The 21,772-nt window shown below is 43.7% G+C and overlaps 2 protein-coding genes across 2 annotated transcripts; one reads left to right on the forward strand and one right to left on the reverse strand.

The window, feature by feature from the left end:
- Positions 1-2,993: 2,993 nt before the first annotated feature.
- cebpa (CCAAT enhancer binding protein alpha) lies at positions 2,994-6,311 on the reverse strand. Its single transcript, XM_079339787.1, has one exon. It carries the CDS (start codon positions 6,021-6,023, stop codon positions 5,136-5,138), a length of 888 nt encoding a protein of 295 aa, XP_079195913.1. The 5' UTR covers positions 6,024-6,311; the 3' UTR covers positions 2,994-5,135.
- Positions 6,312-11,779: 5,468 nt separating this feature from the next.
- cebpg (CCAAT enhancer binding protein gamma) lies at positions 11,780-16,446 on the forward strand. Its single transcript, XM_079338994.1, has 2 exons — positions 11,780-11,949; positions 13,350-16,446. Exon 2 carries the CDS (start codon positions 13,443-13,445, stop codon positions 13,944-13,946), a length of 504 nt encoding a protein of 167 aa, XP_079195120.1. The 5' UTR covers positions 11,780-11,949; positions 13,350-13,442; the 3' UTR covers positions 13,947-16,446.
- The last annotated feature ends 5,326 nt before the right edge of the window (positions 16,447-21,772 follow it).

Below are 21,772 nucleotides of genomic sequence, written 5' to 3' on the forward strand. Positions count from 1 at the left end.
CTAAATCTACAGTTCAGCAGGTATTCATTTTACCTGCTTCTGACCAACAATAATGTATTTTGCTTTACCTGCATGCAACAGTAAAAAAAAGCCAAGCAAAATACTGGGTTGATTGAAACCCCGTTAAAGGTCTACTTGTCTGTGGGTCATCTCTTTTTTTACTTATTTGGATGAAAGGTATAAAAAGCTTCAGGTCTGTTTCACGTTCGGCACGATTGCCTGAGCGTGATCATCCACCATCACACATATCTTCTCCTGAGCTCTCATGTCTCGTAGGCGGGGATGAGCTGCTGCTTTGGGGCTATACGTTAGGTCCTTCAAATATAGCAGTGAGTAAGGATTTACATCTTTGTGAAACGTCTGAATTGGCTCTAAGTAAAGATTGATTGATTCTCTTTCTAACTGCAGTTTTCTCACTTTCCTTTAAGTGCTGCCAACACTGCTGGATCAGGTGTGGCAGCGTCCCGTTCAATGCACCAAATCTGATGACGTGACCACTTTGTGTGACCAATCAGATGGTCTTCCAACAGCTTAGTGATGTTCAACATTCGAGATGTGACAGTCGTTTTTCAGCATCAAAGCTGACCGTGTGAAAGGATCATTAACTCCGTTCTGGAGTCCGACAACGACGAAGCAGCCAGCGAAGAATCTCTGGACATGACAGAAATAAATACAGAAAAAAAAAGAGGCATGTTAATGTCTTCCATCTGCAGGAAGAGTCTCAGGCCAACATCACACACATCCAACTCATTCAGCTTATTCAAAAGCCTGCGCGTCTTCACCTTCCGCCAAAACCACAACATGTTGTAATGGGATTATCTGCTCGGCTACCACGGCTACACAGCTGCCATCCAAACACAATTAATATTTCCTCTGCTGGGGACGAGGAACAATCACTGAGGTTTAGGATGATGTTAAACTGGTATCAGAAACAAAGTTCTGCTTCACGTCTTCAGACTCAGAATTTAGTAGCAATGACAGGAAAATTAATGGAGGAGAGGTAGGAGAGAGAAAAAGAAAAGAAAGATTTTAGAAAGGCTAGAAAAACATCAAAACTGATCACAGCTGTTTCTGATCCTGAGATGACATCCCAAAAAAAAAATCGCTCTGTAAACCTTCCTGCGTTCTAACCTCTCTCCATGTTTCAAAAGCATCTCCAACATTGATCCTAGTTTGAGCAGCTTTCTGCTGCTGGAGCTTATTAGAAACATGCAGAGGCTTTTTAGCTCGGGTACAATCACTTCTATCTGAAGCAGTTCCACTGCCCGCTTCCATCGCTGCAACACCTGTTCACCTGATAACTGCTCTCATATCTGGCAAACCCAGGGGCGTCCAAAACGGCCTTCAAAGCCCCGCCTACCTTCTCTGGTCCAATCAAATCCAGAGCATTCAGGAGCAGAATCTAAAGTTAGAAGGAGGACATACTGGCTGCTGCACAATATTTCATGTTGAATCAGTCAGATCAGCAACATCTCGCCTACATTCACATTTTCATGCCTGACTTCTCCTGGTTGGTCTCAGCTTCTCTTATTTTCTTCCGTTTCTTGCTGTGATGAAAAATTATTTCCTAACATTCCTGACCGAAAGCGCTGCAGAAAGCTCTGTGTTTGAGTCCATCTCACCTGTTTTTAATAGAGCCCGCTTCGACAGCCGACTGACAGTTTTCAGCTTTTCTCCTGCTGCTGATTCTTTTGTTTTTTTGCTCGAGATGTTGGCAGGAAGTTAAAAACATAATAAACAGGTTTTGACTTTCATTCTCAACAGTCAAGGCTACGTACAGATGTCCGGCTTCACAGGGAGAACGTGTGAGATGATCGGAGAGTCCTCTCACACTGTGAAAAACCATAACAACATGATATAAGGAGAATAATAAAAACAAACCTGAGGCAGGGAAAGACTGTTTCTGTGTGCTGAGAGTTTAAATAACTCTGATTGTGATTGGTGTCTTAAAGGAGAGTGATGTATGCACCACAGGTCGCCATGCTCAGGCCCAGTTGGGTCTTGGGCCGTGAGATTGCAGGCCAGCAGGCGACGAGACAAACGGGGCGTCTGTGAGTGTGAGCGTGCACTAAGAGAGAATCAGCACGTGTTTCCCTCAACCCGTCCTTTGTGCCCTTCAGTTACTGCATCGAGATGTGAACTGCAGCCGTTAGACCGACACTGACGCTCACGTCCATAAGTAGAAAACACAACCTGTGATGCCCGTACACCAGCAGCTTTCATGACAGGAAACGTTCATACGATGCAGCCATGCAGCTTCATTCAGCTGTGTTTCAGGTTGCATGAAGGGAAACATATTAAAGTTGAGTCAGAGGCCAAAACTAGGAGGGATCGTCGGCTGTCAGGTCTTTAAGTCACTTCCTGAAGAGACTCTGGGTTTGGGGCCCGTCTGACTCGGAGCAGGTCTGCGAGGGGAGATCGAACCAACAACCTTCATGTTAGCAGATGAACCGGTCTGTCAGATGATTTGAAACGAAAACCTGAAAGAGTGAAAGAGCCGGAAAATAAGAGAAATAACACAGCAGGTTAAAGATGTTTTTAAAGATGAGAAAAGTTTCAAGGATTCAAGGATTCAAGGTTGTTTATTGTCAAATATGCTCCATGTTAAACATACAGCACAGATGAAATTGCAATCCCCCCCAACTCTGACAGATCCTTAAATCAAGAAAACATCTTCTTCAGAGAGTTTGACGACAAATATCTGATTATTTTCTGGTGATTTTATTTTTCTATTTTTTTTACTGAAACTTTTGACTCTCAAAGCTTCGAGTAACACATTCAGATACTCTGGTGTAGTCTGTGATGAAGAATGAAGCTGAAAGAGATTAATCTGATAAAGCTGATTGTCCTGTGAGTGCCCCCTATAGGCTGCCGGAGGAACACCTGAAGGCATCTGTGAATAAGCTGTGGATGTTTCTGAGCGACATGAGACTGAAAAGAGTATCTTCAAATCAAGGAAGCTCATAAATAAAGACATCAAACTCACAACAGAGTCAAATAAAACAAGCTCTTTATTATAATATTCAGATTTTTTGGCATTTTATATATATTTATTTATATTTATAGTTTTATGTATAGGCTTATCTTACAATTGAGAGGTTAACTTTGAGACAAACATTGGTTGAAGATCAGTTTGTAAAAAAAAAAAAGTGCTTCCTTTTTTTCCCTCGCTGACACCAACCATCATCTTTCAACATTTTTTCTACAGAGCGACGACAAGCAGATCAGCAAGAGGTCCAAGGTCACCTCAGAGGATCAGAAGGCACTGTGTGTATGTGTGTGTATGTGTGTGTGTGTGTGTGTGTGTGTGTGTGTGTGTGTAAAAGAGGAAGAGACATGTTGCATAGAAACCCTTTTCACATTTTTGTATTTGTTTGTTTTTGTCTGTAAATCAGCAACACGAGAACATTTTTTTTCTGCACAGCTCTGTGCTTCATTTGACGACTGATAGTGCATTCGAGAAAAAAAAACAAAAAGCTGCTTTTGCTGTTGTTCTCCTCTGAAAAGACCAACATCTGCAGGTCTGCAGGATTTGCAGAAATTAAAAATCTTTGTAGGAATTTCTTCTTTGCAACAAACTCATTAAAAATCAACATGATCAGCTTTGTAGGAATCAGCAGGTCTGGAGATGTTTGATCTTTGCAGGATGGCGACACAGAGAAGCAGGTACCACAGTTTGAATTCCAGTCATTGCTTTTTGATTGGGTTTTTTTTTTTTTTAATTATAAGAATTACTCACTTTGGCATGTCATCACCAGATGCAGATCTAGCAGATGATTATTTATCTTTTATATAGAATGTAACACACGAAACAAACAAACCAAAAAAAACAATAATAATGTTTGAGGGAACACAGAGAAGCCGCCTTGTTCTGAGCAGGACAGATGATGCACCTTAGGGTGTCATTACTCAGAAATGTAAGAAGTAGTTTGGGAACTCTACAAGGTATTCAGTGCTGCAGGGTTTTTACTCCTTTAGCTTGTTTCAATGCATGAACATAAGAACACAGAAACAGTTTGGAGGTCTCACAGCGGCTCGCACATTTGACCCAACTTTGCAGCAAACCGAGATGTACAAACATTGGAACTATTTTTGAAAAATTAGAGGATGTTGCTGTCTCTTTCAAATATTTAAGTTTGAATGTAATCACAGCTGCACAGCCAATGCTCTGCTTAACATCGTGATGTGTGTATATGTCCTTATATACACCATCAAACACATGTGTGAATAGTACCAGAGTTCATTCATGAGGAGCAACAGAAAATGAGCATAAATCCATAAACATACATAAACAGTTCAGCCTACATGCAAGCAGCGTGCACTTTGCATTTCATAGCTCTATAAAGACACACGAGGAGAGGATATGGAGATGTACAAAACAAAAATAATTACATGTACAACAGGCTGATTTTGGATCATCTCCACCGTGCCCTACCTTAGCTGCACTGATATGTGAGTAGAGTGTGTGGAGCACACAGTCTGATGGGGAATAAGGCACAGAAACAACCAGTCCTCTGTTGTGTGGATCTGCAGGGGAACGAGCTTATCGGCTTTTGCACAAAAGTTTTGAAAAGGCACATGAACACTGCAAAAGGAAAAAAAAAAAAAGGAAAACGCAGTCTGAACAAGTCAGTCCTCTTTTACAAAGTCCACCAAAGTATGTTTTTTTTTTTCCTCCAAAGAAGTGAAGCTGACTCATCTGTGTCCAGTAAAATGTTTAAACACTGTTCCAGAATCAGGCGCCACTTTCTGTCCGGTTTTATGATCTGACAGTTTTCTGAAATATTCCTTTAACAACAGAATCTGTCCGTGGCTCCAGTATGTCTTGGTTGTTGTTGTTGTTGTTTTTTTTTACATACATTTTATGGTTCAATTGTCTGCAGAGTGGTTGTTTTTCAAAATCTTCTCCAGAATATTTGCAAGTTACTACTAAAGAGAAAATGATTGTTTCAGACTCCGTGGAAGTCAAACTGATCTGTCTGATGTCTTATGCAGTGAACACATCAGCTGCCTGTCTCTCCTCTCAGGTCTCAGTCCGTCCGAACACCAGAACACACATCGAACCGCATGTGTGCATAAATCCAGCAGTGTACCAGTCCACCTCCAGTCTACTCCCTGTCCGGCTCAGCGGTCTCTCAGCTGCCCATGGGTTTGAAGGATCCGTCCGGCAGCTGTCTGAAGATGCCTCGTAACGTGTCCAGCTCGCGGGTCAGGTGCTCCACCCTCCGCCTCAGTCTGTCGTTGTCGGTGGTCAGCTCCACCACCTTCTGCTGAGTCTCTATGTTGCGCACTTTAGCCTTGTCTCTGCTTTTACGCACGGCCACATTGTTGCGCTCGCGCCTCAGCCGGTACTCTGGGCTGTTCTTGTCGACGTTCTTCTTGGATTTCCCGCCGCCCCGCTGATGATCCAGCAGCTTCATTCCGCCTTGCTGGTGCTGGTGCGGATGTTGGTGGTGGTGGTGGTGCTGGTGGGGGCTGGGCACCGGTGTCGGCGGAGGGGTCGGGTGTCCCGGTTGGAGGTGCATGGTGGTCTGCGCGCAGTGCGCAATCTGGTACTGGAGGTGCGGCTGCTGCTGGGCATGCTGAGAGTACTGCTGAGAATGCGGGTGGTGGTAGGTGGGTGGCATGCCCGAGTTCAGGTCCTCGTCGTCCCGGGGCTCCTGTTTGATGGCCACCGGTCTGATGCGCTGCTGGTTGTGCTCGTAGAGGGGCTCCAGCTTGGACTCCATATAGTTGGACATGTAGTGTTGCTGGGGCCCCGGGCCGCACGGCACCGAGTCGTACTCTCCGTTCATCATCTTGAGTTTGTCCTGCCGGGAGCTGTGGTGGAACAGGTCGGCGAGGAAGTCGTCGTTGAAAGCAGAAGGGTCTATGTACGCGCTCAGGTCGATGGAGGTCTCGTTGTCTCCGATCTCACCGCCGAGATCTGCCGGGTCTCTGTAGCCAGAGGGAGGCTGCTGTCCGTGGGTCAGGCTGCTCATCAGGGGCCGGGGCGCGACCTCGTACAGGTTAGAGAGCTCCATTGAGAATCTAAACCCGGGCAAGCATGGCGAGGAGCTCCGGGAATCCAGTTTTGGGAAAGTCAGAAAGTGTGTGAGGTCCTCAGGTCAGAGGAGGGGGGGGTCATAAACCTGCAGACATGCACTGAACGCTGCTGAAGCTCTGTTAGTGAAACAGGTTTTATTTGTAATGCAGAGCAGAGGGGAGCAAGTTAGAGCTGCAGGCTGTCGATCTGATCCCTCCTGCTCAGTAAACTCTGAGCTGTCAAAGTGCGATTATATAGAGGCAGGGAGTGGGCGGGGCACACACACACACACACACACACACACACACACAGTCCTGGATTTAACCCACTGTCAACATTTTTGCAGAGGCATACTGGAATTAAATGTTAATTACGCCCTGTGTCTTGCCCCTCAATACGATCTGTGTTTTGAAATCACTTATTTTAGTATAATTATCCTGCGAGACATAATGCACGAAAACGAGTTAGAGACCCAGCTGTGGCCCCAGAATATGCACAACACGGCAAAACACGTTTTAATGTAACACTAACACAGACTACTGTTTACTTATTTAAAGCCGGTGTATTTGTGCTGCTTTTTCGAAAATAAACTTGTTTTGCAGGATATAAAAGCAGTGTACTGAAGCCACACACACACACACACACACACACACACACACGCACACTCACACTGTGTGTGTGTGTGTGTGTGTGTCTCTACCTTTTTGGCAGTGAGTGACACATTCAGAGTTTGGTGTTATCTCCCCAGCGGCGACCATCAAAGTCAGCATGGTTATCCCGTTTATGATCCTCTGAAGTCATGAATCATCGCGAGAGATGAACTCTGACAACTTCAACACAAAGAACATGTTCTACTGGAGAATAGTCTTTATAAATGTTGAAGAACATATGGAATACCGTATTGACATGAATGCAATTAATCATGTCAATTATTCGTTATTATTATAGTGATTAAATTTTTCTAAGTTTGTTTTTGCATTAAAACGCGACGTCGCCTAATTAAATGAAGAGATAAAGTTATTTTGTTTTTTTTAATTTCGGGGGTGTTTAACATGCAGTCTTGTAAAGACGGTGAATTGTGTTTTTAAATGACTAATCCTCCACATGACACCACACACACACACACACACACACACACACACACACACACACACACACACATACACACTGGGGCAGATACGGAGTGTGGGGGTGGGGTCTCTGTGTAAGGGTATCAGGGAAGAAAGTTCAACATTACGGTTGTGAGGCGAGTCAGTATGAGCTGCAGAGAGCCTGAACAAACGGACTGGAGCGCCCCCTGTCGGCTGGAAACGCACAGAGCTGATCCTGCAGGTACATCTTTTTCCCCCTCTAACATATTTATTTGATTATTTATTTTCTACTTAAAAGTGAAACAATTGTAGTATTATAGCTGTATTTCCTTTTATTTTTAAACTGCTAATAATCAATTCATTCTGTTTTCTTTCTCTCCCCTTTTCTGGAGACAAAGATAAACCAGTGGACGTCCACTGATGATGTTTCCAGCCTCCCTGATGAGCTTCAAATATTCAATTAGGAAGTTCATGGGAACATTCGTTGACTGAGACATCTGTATTTTCAAGTTAAGTTTGTTAATGTCACTTTTATTAGTCCAACAGAAATGTGATAGTCAGCATGTTTGAAGATTATCTGTGAGGAGTTGATAAAGTGGCCAACATTTTAGTTGAAGCTCCTGTGTTGAACTTTTGGGTCCATCACTAATCGTGACTCTGCTATGAGAAGAGTCTGTTTCTGCAGAGTGCTGCTCAGATTTCACACTTATTATTATAAAGCTGTTAAACCAATTTTTATTTGTATTTATCAGAGAAACCGTCGCTGTTGCTGCTGCTGGGCATCGTTTGCTTCAGCATTCAGTTCAGTCTGTTTCACGGCCAGCTAAAAAGAAACATCCTCAAGTCGATCTTGAGATCCTTTGATAGGTTTAAGTTTTGTCTTTAGGGATGTTTGTAAAGTTCTTGAAGATTTATATATCAGAGTCGAGAGTCTGTTGGGGCCCTAAAGACAAAAAAAATCAAACCAGCATTTGTTTCTGTCAGTGTCCCGATATGTACTCCTCATCGTTCTTTTTTCTCTCCCGGTCAGATAATTCCTCCTCTTTTTTTCTGTTGACTTTCACTGACTCACTTTGGTTTCCACAGAGATAATGCATGTGACCCATACGCAGGTCAAAGATAGTGAGTGCTGTCGGACGGGGCCCCCGTAGGGAGGATTTCTACTGTCATTAGAAATGTGGACATCACGGCCCGCTGCTTTGGTTTGGCCCGCCCTCAGGGACCCCCCCCCCCCTAGTGGTCTGGGGCCAACACATTAAGCTGTGTGTACTTCTGTAGGCTTTTAAAAGGAATGATTTTCAATATAACATCAGTAAAAAGGGAGTTTGCTGTTTTTAGAGATTTTAATGTATATGGTTTGAAAGTGCCCAAAACTTGCAGTTTATCTTCACACGTCAGGTTTGGTTGTCCAATAATGTCAACATTTTGAGGACATGGAAAATGTGTGTTCAACGGTGGCTGCAGCTACGACGCCTCACTCAAAGCTGTGGATTGATCCACACAGATATTTGATGGATTCGGTGAATGAATCCATGGCGAGGTTCATCGATTCGGTGTGAGGCTCGAAGGTCTTTGAGGAGTTTACGGTGATCCATGGAGAGGTCAAAGAGGTCACTGATGAGGGGAACAAAGTTTACTTATGAATATGTGTTCTGTTGTAAGTCATTTAAACTAAATCATGCTTTACTTGAAAAGATTCTAGAGATCCTTTAGCGTGCTTAAAAGGTTGTTGAAAACCTTTCAGAGTGTTTAAGGATTCATTTATGTCCTGAAGAGGGTTCAGGTGTGCTTGAAAAGCGTTAGTGGTCAACAAGGACATTTTAAGACTCAGTAAGGCAGTTGAAGATTTCGCAAAAAAAAAAAAAAATGACTCTACACATCCTTGAGAAAAAACTATATAATTCCTTGGGGGGAAACGTAAAAAAAAAAAAGAAAGAAAAGAAAAGAAAAAAAGTTCAGGTTTCAGAAAATGGAGAAGAGAAAGCTTGAACGTGTTATTTTTCTCCTTTTGAGCGGCAACAATTTAATCTGAATATCAGTAATCATTTCCTGCCCAGCATTAAAAAGAGAACATGAAAATGCTCAGTCACATTCAGTACATGCTGTACTTCATACCGTCAGTACAGAGGTAGTTTGTCTTGGCTCACAGAAAGAGAGAGGATGATCCAGACCACACGCTCTGACCATTGACCTCTCTGAAGTGTGCCGCTTGCCGGTCCTGTCCAGGACACTCTGGAAAAAAAAGAACATTTTAATCTCAACAACTTTCCGTTTAAATAAAAGTTCAATAAAAGTGAATCCAGCCCTCGTTATGATTCTGTTCAATTCCTGTATTTAAACACTCCTGATGGTCTCACTTATGAACACAATGCTTTCACGTGTGTTTGTGTTTTGGATGAGCTTGGACTCATGCAGGTCTCAGTATTTGCAGCCAATCCCTGTTAACCCCTGAACTCTGAAATTGATGACAAACTCAGGTCCCCCTCAGCACACTCAGATGTTGCTGAAGAGCTGAAGTGTTGCTGTGATTTGACTTCAGAAATATGTCCTGCTTTTACCTGTGTGATTATGGCGATCACATAAAAGCCTCTGCTCAGTTTTCACATTAATCATTTATTACAGAAAAACCGCGAGTTCAAGTTCCCAGCCCAAGTCCCGGCGGACTGAGCTACTGCCGTCATGTGAGTGTTGTTGTTGTTGTTGTTTGAACTGTGTGTTGCTACTATTCTTGTCCAGGTCCGATTATGTTGCTCACATATTGTGTTACAATGCTGGATGTTCATACTAAACTAGACGGCGTCAAGTCTCCATGTAGGCCGGTGCAATTGGCGCTCTTCTTGGCGCTTTTCTCCCAGCACTGGAGAGCAGCCCTCCTCTGACAGCCCTGCAGGGAGCTGGCCTGTCAGTAGAGCAGGAGCAGGTGGGGGGGGGGGGGGGGGGGGGTCTTAAAGAGACAGTGGCTGAAACGAAGCATTTCAGGCAGAGGCTGAATTAAAGTTTTTAATGAAGCTCAAGTTTAAGTTAGATTATATAATTGTTGTTTTTACACGCCCCTCCACCTCTCAATCATCAGCCATCTTTGCTGAATCATAATCCGGTCTCATCAAGTCCTCAGATTCCCCCCCACCAGGCTCCACCAGGCACCAGGAGTCCATTCTGTCAATGCTCAGATGTGTCATTCTCCAAACACAACAACCCCCCCAGAGAGTCCAAGCACCAAAGCATGTCTGTCAAATCACGTCTTAATGTTATCCATCATAATAAATGATTTTCTTAGCTCACTTGTTTCTCCGGATTGAACTGACGCTCCTCTGTAGGTTTCACAGACGGACAGCATGAAAGGTAAAAATGAGAATAAAACAAGATCTTTTATTAAAAAATAATTATTTCATGTAAATGAAAGGTTGTTGAAGATATGAACCTATTTATACTACTTGGTCATTTTTCATCCAAAAGTCCAAATTCCATAAATCTTCAAACACGTCAGAGTATTATTTCTGAACGTTAAAAAATATTCCATATTATTAGATATTAAGTATGTTGTTAAAAATCATGCTGCAACGCATCAAGACTATATTGTGATGGCAGAACCTTGATAGTCAAAGACAAAGTGAAATTGGTCCGTTGTTTCTTTATTAAATACGTCTCTGTTAAGTCCTCAAACTTTATGGGACAGATTTAAATTCACCGCTGAGATTTAGCGCAGCTTTTATAGTCAAGTAAAAATGACAATGTCATGTTTGCTCTGAAAAGAAAGTGATACTGTTAAACATGTCCTGACATGGTTTGATCTCAGGAAAAAGAACTGAACACCCCTGAAATGAAAAAAATAAAAAAAGGCATTGCATACTGTGTGTCAAGAAAATCAAACATGAACCTGATCTCTCCACAGCATTCTGTAGCACTCAGTCCCTCCTGTGGTGCCAATTGAGAAACTTTAGAGAGCGTGACAAGACAGGTTTCGCGTCTGAAGAGTAAAACTTGGCCGACAATTTATTTAAAGCCATCAACAAGTTTGAGTCTTGTAGTGTGAAGCTGCTGTCTGCTATTAAAATATTCAATAATGTGCTGAACTTGACAGTGTTCTTATGAATGAATATACAAATATGCAAAAGAAAAAGGGACACAAACAGGAAGACAAACATTTTTTATTGTTTTATAAGGATATTTTTCGTCAATTAGAGAGCTGCTGGACTGCCACAGTTTCTATTTTAACATACATTATAATTTACATTCATTTGCCTTCTACAAAATAAAAACTGAAAGTGACAAGTGTGTGTTTTTATCCTTCCTTCAGTTGTCTGATGTAACACCTTTTCTGCAGCCTACATGTTACACAGCTCTTTTTTTTTTTACTGAAATTAATCCTTGTGAAGATTCATGTGAAAATAAAGTCAATTTAAATAGTTGATCATGGAAACAGTAGTTCACGTAAATGTTGTAGTTTCAATGTGATCACATTTCGTCATTCCGATGTGAAGTCATGCCTGTATGGACTCATTTGACCAACCTCATATTACATAAACAAAATCAACAGAAGACAGCCCACTCTCATTGGTCCAACAAGGTGTCAAACATCAGGTGCATTGCATCACTCTGGCGTACACTCGCCTGTGATTGGTCAGGCGCTCGCTTCGCTCCCTCCCCTACGCCTCTGACTGGCTGATTCTTGACATTGCCGTACATGGTAAAAGAGATTTCGCAATCCTCTCCTCTCCCATGTTCCAAACAAAAACACACAAGAGCTCACACAGACGGGATTTAACTTCAACTTTCTACGATTACTTTTTGAAAACTTTGACGGATGGTTGACACCGCTGCCGCCCCGTGAAGGTAAGCCGTGTTTTAAAGTCTTTTGTCGGTCCGGAAAAAAAAGGGGACAGCTAATAGTACGGTTAGGGCTTGTTAGCATCTGGAGCTAACTAGCTGGCTAGCTGCCCGGCTAAACAGGCAGTGCCCGGGCTTGTTGTAAAAAAGAAAGTGAACACCTATTTTCGACTCTTTAAAGCCAAAAAATACACTTATCAACGATTCTCCTCAAAGCAGGACGTCCTCATGTTGTTGTGAATAAATTGTAGGCGGCTTCGAGTGAACAAAAAGTTGTGAAAGTGCTTTTTGAATTTTAGAATTATTCGATTAGGATCGACTCCTCCTGATAATGTCAGCGTATTTTATCGCGTCAAAACTTTAATCATAAGTATTTTTAAAAGCTTAAGGTTTGTGCTTAGCCTCGCATGACTCCGGAGTTCCCCCTCACAAAGAGAGAGAGAGAAGTCGGTGATGATGCAACACCAAGCAACAAGCCGGAGCTCTGTTTTCACCCGGAGCGCTTTTCTCTGCGCACAGCTGACTGGCTGCATGGCAACGCGCCGACCAATCAGAGCAGCGCTGCTAATTGGCCGTACAGAATAGTAATCCACGACCAATTATCACGTCAGGAGCTGCTGTCTGTGGATAGCAGGGCGGAGGAGGGTGTTGATGTTCATGAGCAGCGGAGGAGGTGAAGCTTCCTGATTGATGGATTGAGGTCAGCTGAGAATCTGCAGGATGAATGCAGATATTAAGTTTTTTTTGTTAAAATAAGATGTTAGGCCCCCTCACATGTCTGACAAGTACATTTGGCCAGAGAGGCTACAAATTATTGCATCCGTATATGGACTTAATGTCGTTCGTGTTATCACTGAAGACGAAGCTTGGCCTGATTCAAGGCGTGGCACGATCAGTTAGATGTCCAATAAGTATTAGTAGGATTTTTTTTTTTTTTTACTACTCCAGATCAAATAGTAGATCAGGCTGCATCCGATGGAATATCAGCGATAACCAATGAGAGCGAGCAAATCGTATTTTTACAGCGAACAAATGTGGCAGCAAACGTTAAACACGAACATCTGTAGCTTCTTCTCAATCAGGAGTTCAACGTTATTATGTTGTCGGTTCAGAAAGCACGCTAGGATGACTAGCTCAGGTCGACGAGTGTGCTTCGTATTTGTTTTTCTTTTTAAGTCACATCAGATCACTAAAGTTCCTGTGATGTCTCATGTCAGTGTGACCCCCCCCCCCCCCAACTTTGTACATTTGCAAGATTAAAATGTTAAACTGTTAAAAAACTGGTTGAAACTTTCTTCCTGATGCAGGTAGACCATTAAGAACATTTCCTGTAAGTTCATTAGATGAAGTTCTCGGCTGTTTGTCATCTCTCTGAATGTTTTAATAACTTTGTTTTCCTCCTTTAGGCGAGACGAAGAATCCAGAAACCAGCATCCTAACCAATTCATCTCTACGACTGAGGAGACTCAGAGATCAGTACTTGCAGGCAGCAAATCCAAATGAGCCGGCTGTCGCAGGCGAAACTAAACACAGCTGACCACAACGGCGTGAGTGTCATCCAGAGTCACGCCCACACCGCCGCCGCCGCTTCCTCCTCGTCCCTATCGGCAACCGTAGCCGGGCTGAAGCAGGTCCCTCAACTCATCCCTGCGAACCCTTCAGCAGGAGGCGGAAAGGCCCTCCCACCCAGCGAGATGAAGAAGCCCTCCGCAGACAAGGACAGCGACGAGTACCGCCAGCGGCGCGAACGCAACAACCTGGCGGTGAAGAAGAGCCGCATGCGCAGCAAGCAGAAGGCGATGGACACGCAGCAGCGCGTCAACGAGCTGAAGGAGGAGAACGAGCGGCTAGAGGCCAAGATCAAACTGCTGAGCAAAGAGCTGAGCGTGCTCAAAGACCTCTTCCTGGAGCACGCCCACAACCTGGCCGACAACGTCCAGCCGCCCACGGGCGCCGACAGCACCAGTCCCGCCCAAAACAATTCCTCCACCAATGGGCAGTGAGGGGGAGGGGCCACAGAAACTTAGATTACTGGAGCTGGCTGCAGCTTTTCTGAAACCTTCTGTCAATATGAAACATGGAGCCGCATCGTCTCCGCTGCTTTTTTTTTTTTTTTTTTTTTTTTTTTTGCTTACAACCTTATTTTCTCATATTTAATCCCCCCCTCTTTTCCCTCTTGACTACATGTCCCACAATCCTCCTGGAAACCTGTCGTCCCACCTTTCTGGGAAAATCCTACAATTCTCTTAATGCATTTTTAAGACTTTTACAAAATGTTTTGAATTGAATTAGATTTTCATCAAAAAAAAAAAACCCGCTTTTGTAAGTAGTTCCAGTTTGTATCAGATGGGAGGTTATTTTTCACGTTCAGACTGTGATCACGGGAGAAATCAAACGGACCGACCTTATGGGAGGAGATCCTACGAACTGAGACGCCGCTCACTCCGGCGTCTGTGGGAACCAAAGCATACCTCGCCTGTTTCCTCTTCCTGTCGGCTCCTTTTAAAAGTCCGACAGGCTGCACGTCTGACTCTCGCCGCCGCGGCAAACTATTGAAATGACCCTTTTTTTTTGAGGATGTGTATTTTCTTCTGTTATCTTGTCAAAGAGTTTTCTATCATCACATGTGGATGTTTTTCGAGGACAGTCGTGGTCGTCAGCGTTTGGGCCTTTTTTTAGCGTATGACTCGCTATGAAAACACATTTTTCAAATTTAGCTGGAAGGTAATTTTTCAGTCGACAGAGAGAGAGGGAGAAACTCTGACATCCCGGCTGTTCCTCAGAAAACACGGAATGATTTAGAGTGCTTTTAATGTTGGAGTCCGGGTCGGGTCTGTTAAGGTGGAAGTTTTATTTCACAGGCCGGGTCGCCGGCTCACGTTTGAGGCTGATGCATCTGAACGCAGCTCTGCTCTCAAACACCATGACGCTCTTATTACTGGTTAAAAAAACAAAAAAAACAAAGTCAGGTGTGATGAATCTTTCTGAAGATTTAAAATGATGTGAAAGAAAAGAAGAAGCAGCCAAACCCGTCACAAACTGCTTGATCTACTGATGAGTCAGACGTAAGCTTCAGAACCTTCAACTTATTTATATCAAAAACAGACGCTCAGGTTTGGACCACAAACTTATCCCCCCCCCCCCCCCCCCCCCCCCCCCCCCCCCTCAGAGCAGTCAGGTGTTTGTGGTGTGACTCCACATGTTGTCAGACACTCGAGGCGAGCCGCAGCTTCACTTAAATCCACTTTTGGTCGTTTAGCGGCCTCTAATGAGTTCGGAGCAGATCTGGACAGGCGCTCTCGCCGCAGCCCTCGCCTCGGAGAGGGGCGTGGCCAGTCTGACACCGTTGTTGGTGTCGGCCTCGACGATTATGTGAGCTTTGCGTGGGCGTGGGCTTGTTTGTCGGGCGAGGAGCTTCACCTCCCTGCAGGAATGTCGTCTGTCTGAGATTATGCAGCCGTTCCCACAACGTTCCTCCAAAGAGTTCCAGTCGGGCGCTCGCACCGGGTTCAAGCTCCGCTCGTGTTGCAACCGTTTAAAGCGTCTTGTTGTGATCGGATGTGGACTTACTGTTCATGTAGCAACGTTCGTTCTTACATCCATAAATCCAACGAGTGCATACCGACCTTCTAGATCAGAAAGCAGATCTGTACGTATGAGCGGATGTTCTGACTGCCAGGTTGATGTTCTATAAACTCCATTACCCATCAGCCTTCACTGCAGGTTCTGAAATATAGGAACCATACAGTAGTGACCCTGCAGTCACAGTTCTTAAGTTGGACACAAGAAACTTTATTAACAGCTTCCCAACATTTTTGTCTCCGATCGGATGTTTTCTGATCTGAACTTTTCTCCCACTTCCAAATTGATCGATTAATTTTCCACATAACGTGGAAGCAGCGTGACTCCGAATCTGCTAATAAGTTAAGATGAACTTCTGATTGGCTGCTTGGGATTTGAAATGTGTCACGGTTGTTTTTAAAGTCACCTGTCAGTCAGAACATGAAGAACCCTCCTCAGATTTCTCTGCACTTTTACCAATCAAGTCGTATTGATCTAAAATCGAACAGGAGAAAATGTGTGCTGGACGTTTCTGCTGAATATTGTTCAAATATTCTGATGAACGTCACAGACGGTGTCATCGGCTGATTTGAAGTTAAAGCTGCACAGAGAACATCCTGTATCTTTTTTCACTTTTCTATTTTTTTTTCTACACCTGTAATTCAAAAAGCAGCATGTTTATAGAGAAGTCTTTGCATGATGGAGGAGGGGGGGGAGGGGAGGGGGGGCACTGCGTGTGTCTGCTAGACGTTAACTACACTCAGAGAAAAAGAATCGTTGTGTTTGTGGAGTGAGTCAGTGTTGGGATGTTTGTCGTGTTCTGCTTTGGTCTGAATGTTGCTGGGCAGCATTTCTCTGTCGTCACTGTCAGCTTTTTTTTTATATATCAGAGGAATCTGGGCTAACGTGCATTCTAAATTAAAATTGAGTACAAAACTTAAACTTGTGTGTTTCCTGTTTTATTTTCATCTTAAATATGTTTAAACTGAACTGACACCTGGAGGAGTGGAAGTTTAAAGTTGTGAGACAGTTCCTGTCTGTTCCTGCAGGGGGCGCTGGAGGCTCATCAGCAGCAGCCACCATGTTGGAAATTCTGTCTCGGCTAACTAGCGGTCAAGCTAACGACAGGCTGAGAGCTGAGGCGGGTTTTAAGCCTCATGATGAACCGTTACGTCACGCCCACCTGTCAATCAAGTCAGCTACACGGCTAAGTGTGGACAACAAGAATCGTTTTCAAACTCAAAATGGAGCCATTTTTAAAAAAGAACCGAAGACGAGAACCAATCAGATGTGTTTTGTTGTTTGAACCAGACTTTAAATGTTTTTATTTCTGATGTAAAAACAGCTTTCTCGGCCTGTTGGTGTGTTTGCGACTTCCTGTGTTTCCTGCAGACTGCCCCCAAGTGGACACGCGATGAACTGCAGGATTTCACACTTTCACATTATCGCCTTCATGTTTCAAGAGCGGAGGACGCCTCGAGTGTTGAACCGAGGTATTACAAAGAGAGGATGAGAATAAAATATTTTGTTAAGCATTTTGAGAAATAAAGATTTAAAAAAAAACAACCTTTAAATATAAACCCTGAGAAGCAGACACGCTTCACTATTTTTAAAATGACTGAATAAATGAAGTAAAACACATCAGTGCCTAATATCAGACAATATCTTCCTCTCAAATTGACAAAAACAAAAAAGGGACAAATGTTCGACTTTTGATGGATTTTCTCGTTAAGTTGAACTGATTCTTGTTTTGGCTCAATTCATTCAGCTCACTCGTCATATTTACTTGACTTCTGCTCGTGACTGTCTGAAGCTGGTGTTACATCATTCACACACTCTAAACATTATTTGTCCTTTTCATTGATTCTTCATGTAATGAAATCACTCTCAGTACTTTAACACACACTTCATCTTCCCTGTCTGAAGAGTTGACTCCATGCTGTGGAGATGAAACGCGTCAATAACAGAACAACAGAATGAATCCTGACTGGAGGGAAACTAAATTTACTCCTTTTGTAATCTGTTGTTTTCTCATATCGTAAAAAAAACTTTCATTCAGAAAACAAAATAAAACGAAGAAAATAAAAACAGAACAAACTCTGAAAAAGAATCAAAATTTCAGAAAACTTTTACGGGTCAAAGGTCAGATTTCAGTCAGTTATTTAGATTTCTCTACACTTGTTACCCGTCCTTGTGAAGGGTTAAATCAGTGTGTGTGTGTGTGTGTGTGTGTGTGTGTGTGTGTGTGTGTGTGTGTGTGTGTGTGTGTGTGTGTGTGTGTGTGTGCGTGTGCGTGTGCGTGTGCGTGTGTGTGTGTGTGTCTCAGACTGATAAGAACTTTGAGAGGCTCCATCAGCCTTGACGAGCGATGAAGGTGAATGATTGACGTGATGACATCATCATCATCGCCCGTGACGTTCAAAGGTTAACGAGTTAACGAGCTCGCCGTCAGCTCACAGCGCTCAAGGTTTACGTCTCCTCCTGACACAGAACCAGTCCTCCCACCTCCTCTCCTCCCATTGTTCCCATAATTGCAGCGCTGCGTCAGCGTCTAAAAATAAACCCGGACAGCAGCTTTATTTAGAGCAGCTCCGAGTCTAAATCACTTAATCTGAAAATGAGCAGACGAGCTGAATCCTCACGTTTGTCTGTCGGCGTCACTAGTTCACGTTCAAGCGTGTGAGTGCGTGTGTGTGTGTGCGTGTGTGTGCGTGTGTGTGTGTGTGGGCGGGGGGTTACAATTCACCCTCATTTAAAGTTTCTGCACCCTAAATTTAAACAACAGTGGCTCCGATTTTTTTTTGTTTTTTTTTGCTGCACGTGGCCTGTCCATGCAGGACGCCACGACCCCCAACACATCACCTCCTCCAGTTTATATTGCTGCTGCTGGTCACTGCAGCTGCACCCTCTTTATAATCCCAGATGCACCAACAAGTGTTGCCTTTTCCCATCAGCCTACACAAGTGAAGCTCTGAGTAGCATCCACATGTGGTTTTTCGTATTTTGCTGTATTAAAGCATCTCTGCTGTCACTCCGGAGGTTGAGAATAAAAGACGACGTGTTGGCTAAAACGCTGCAGCTGAACTGCTCAGTAAATGTTTTGCAACCAAACAACAAAACAAGGAGCCAAAACAAGCTAAAAAGTTGTGTGTGTGTGTGTGTGTGTGTGTGTGTGAGATATTAAATAAGGGGGAAGTCTCTTGCGGGAAGACGCTGTGATTTTACACAGAAATACAAAGTTTGCTTTTGACATGTTTGGGGAAAATGCAAACTTCACCTCACCTTCACTTCATCATCACCAACGATCCTCTGCTCTGATTGGTTCCTGATGGAGGGTTTCTTGGCTGTGGCTTTATTTAACCCCTCCCCGTACCTGGGGGAGAGCTAGGTCAAGATGAGGGCGAACGAGGCAGTTTCAGTCCAGCACATAGAGAGAGAGAGAGAGTGTTGCTGGCCTCCAGAAACTTTGAGTGTGAACGGATATTAATGTTCTGCAAAACTCGAGCATCCAGGAGTTATCAAGAACATAACTCAGCCTGAGTGTGTGTGTGTGTGTGTGTGTGTGTGTGTGTGTGTGTGTGTGTGTGTATTTATCAATAACTAAACTTGTGAGTGAGAGCAGAATGTGCACCGTGAGAGACAAATACACATAAGTTTAATTTGATTGATTTTTATTTTACGTGGCAGTAAAGTAGTTTCAGATAAAAAAGGCGAGCTGTCAGTCTGTGGACAGATTTTAGAATATGCTCCCTGAGTAGAGAGATATAACACAAGGCAGGGTAACTAGGGTGCATGTTTTAGTTGTGTGCCAGGAGGCTGAACGGGCAGCTGTGGTTCAGTGGTACAGTCAGTATCTTAACCAGACGGGACAGGAGCTGGGGTTCGATCCCGGTCCTGCAGACCCAGTGTCCCTGGGGAAGACACTTTACACCCGATTTGTCTCGGTGCTGCGTAAGAGGTGTCTGCCCTGAAAGTTTCCCCTTAAATCTATCTGATGAGGGTGTTCAGATTGAGATTATCCCTGTCAGAGGACCTGAGGGAAGACGTGATGGATGATGGAATCAGTTCGACAGAATCAGAAAATCAAGAAATAGTGGAGAAGTTGAACTAAACTATATAAATAAATGAGACATTTCTGTTTGTGTTGACTCGTGCAGCTCAATCCAAAAACTCCCGGAGATTTTCAGGAGTTTTCTGCGGGTGTGAAAGCAACATTTGTCTGTTTCTCGTTTAGTCAGAATTAGATCGAGTCAGCATTTCCAATATGGCCTCCCCCGTCACTGGGCTTCAAAATGCATCTTTAGAGCTGGGATCACGTCAAACCCGAGTTAACACGCCGCAAAAACTAGGACGACATTCGGTCCAATAAGGACCAACGTGCGTCAGATCCTTTATGGGCGTCCGTGGAAGATACCGAGCGAGAGTAACAGTGATAGTTTAGGCACAGATACAAAGAACAGCCTCGAAGGGCCGCTCAAAAGATTCACATCATTTGATCGTATCGTCACTAATACATTTCCAATGCTGAGGTTTTGTTGCAGATCTTTTTGGTTTAAATATTTCGTGCTTGTTTGTGTTCTTGTTTCTGTCATAATAAGTGTTGATAGGTATATTTTGGCTGTGGTGTTTATGAGTTTCAGTGTGTGTGTGTGTGTGTGTGTGTGTGTGTGGGTGGGTGTGTGTACTTGTGTGGACAGTAAAACAGAGTTGTAGTTTCTCTTCTCTTCCCACGATGCCTTGCTCTCTTCTTCCTCTCCAGATGGGGAGACATGAAAACGTTGAAACTTCAAACATAAAAATGAGCGATGGCCTCGTCCTCCGACGCCAAGATACGTTTGTTTAAAATCCACCTCCTCCGAGAATCTGGCACGGCGCTTCACCCGGGAACATCTGGAAATCATGTTCTCCGACTGTTTCCATTTCTTCCACTTCTTCTTCTTCTTCTTCTTCTTCTTCTTCTTCTTCTTCTTCTTCTTCTTCTTCTTCTTCTGCTGCGTTTTACAGAGTGAAGCCTCCGAACGGCTGTCAGCATAAAAAACAAAAGACATCAAAGTGCAGAAACAGATTTTTACTGACATGAGAAATAAACTCTGAAACTTCTCACATCTTTGACTTCAACATAAAAATACTCTGCATTTAAGACGAGGGAAGTCAAACTTGAAATCATCATAATTGAAGTAGATGTAATGAAATAGGTCTCGTTCTCATCACGGTCTTGGCCTCAGACTGGGCGGACTCCAGATTTTAAATCAAGACCACCACTGATCGGTGCTTTTCATTGCCGTGATTCGAAAGTTAACGCCCCTTTCTTTAACAACAACAAAAAACTTTAATTCATTCATAACTTGATTTTTATTCCTCTGTAATGGCGGCAACATTCACGCTGTTACAATGCAAGTCACACGAACGCTGCCCCCTCACTGGATGAGGAGTCTTGGTCTCATTCTCGCCCAGCCTTGGTCTTGGTCTGGACCCGGCCTTGCCCCCTTAATGTCTCCCTCTTGTCTCGGAGCACTTTGGTCTCAGATACGTCTCGGTCTCGGTTAGCAAAGTTTTGAACACTGGACATCGTGCTGGCAGCGACGGAGTCAGACTCGACTTGCTAGCTTAGCTTACAGGCTAAAAGCACGCGAGTATGCTAACAGTTACAGCACTAACACTTCGTAACCGTTTAGCTTGTGTAAAGCTTCCAAAATAAAGATGGCGTCTGCTGTGAACGTTTGATGATAAAAAACGAGTTAGCTGTTTTGTTGTGGACGTCAGGTGGTGCATCACACACTCTGACTGTTTACTTCTCGTCATCTTTGTTTAGAGCTCACCTTCAGCTCACAGTGAGAAAGCATCACACACCAAACTCCGACCAGCTGATCTGAACTTGATCAACACGTTTCTGATATCTCAACACTTCAGAGGAGAACAAACACAAAGTGTGCGGTCCGGCATCTTAACTCAATCTTTTCTGTTTGCTCCGAGACTTTAAATATTAAAAACTCTGTTGCTCTGTTCTCTAACAAATGTGTGGAGGCCTTCCACACGCTGAAGCGTCCTCTGCTTATCATCTGTCCGACTCTTCATGGGACACATTGATCCTTCTCATGAAGACGAGTTGAATGTCCTCTGAGGGGAGAGATGATGTGAGAAGTGTTTTATTCTCATAGATTTGTTTTTGTGCAAAAATCATTTCAAATTCATTTCCCTGAGATCTGTTGAATCTGTTGAATCAGGAGCAAACAGCAGTAACACTGGGCTCACTGGGCTTACTGGGGGG

The sequence above is a fragment of the Symphodus melops genome, assembly GCF_947650265.1.
Source record: "Symphodus melops genome assembly, chromosome: 3".
Lineage (NCBI taxonomy): Eukaryota > Metazoa > Chordata > Actinopteri > Labriformes > Labridae > Symphodus > Symphodus melops.

Excerpts from the sequence above, each read along its gene's own strand:
- cebpa (XM_079339787.1), bottom strand. The coding sequence starts at position 6,023 with ATGGAGCTCTCTAACCTGTACGAGGTCGCGCCCCGGCCCCTGATGAGC.
- cebpg (XM_079338994.1), top strand. The coding sequence starts at position 13,443 with ATGAGCCGGCTGTCGCAGGCGAAACTAAACACAGCTGACCACAACGGC.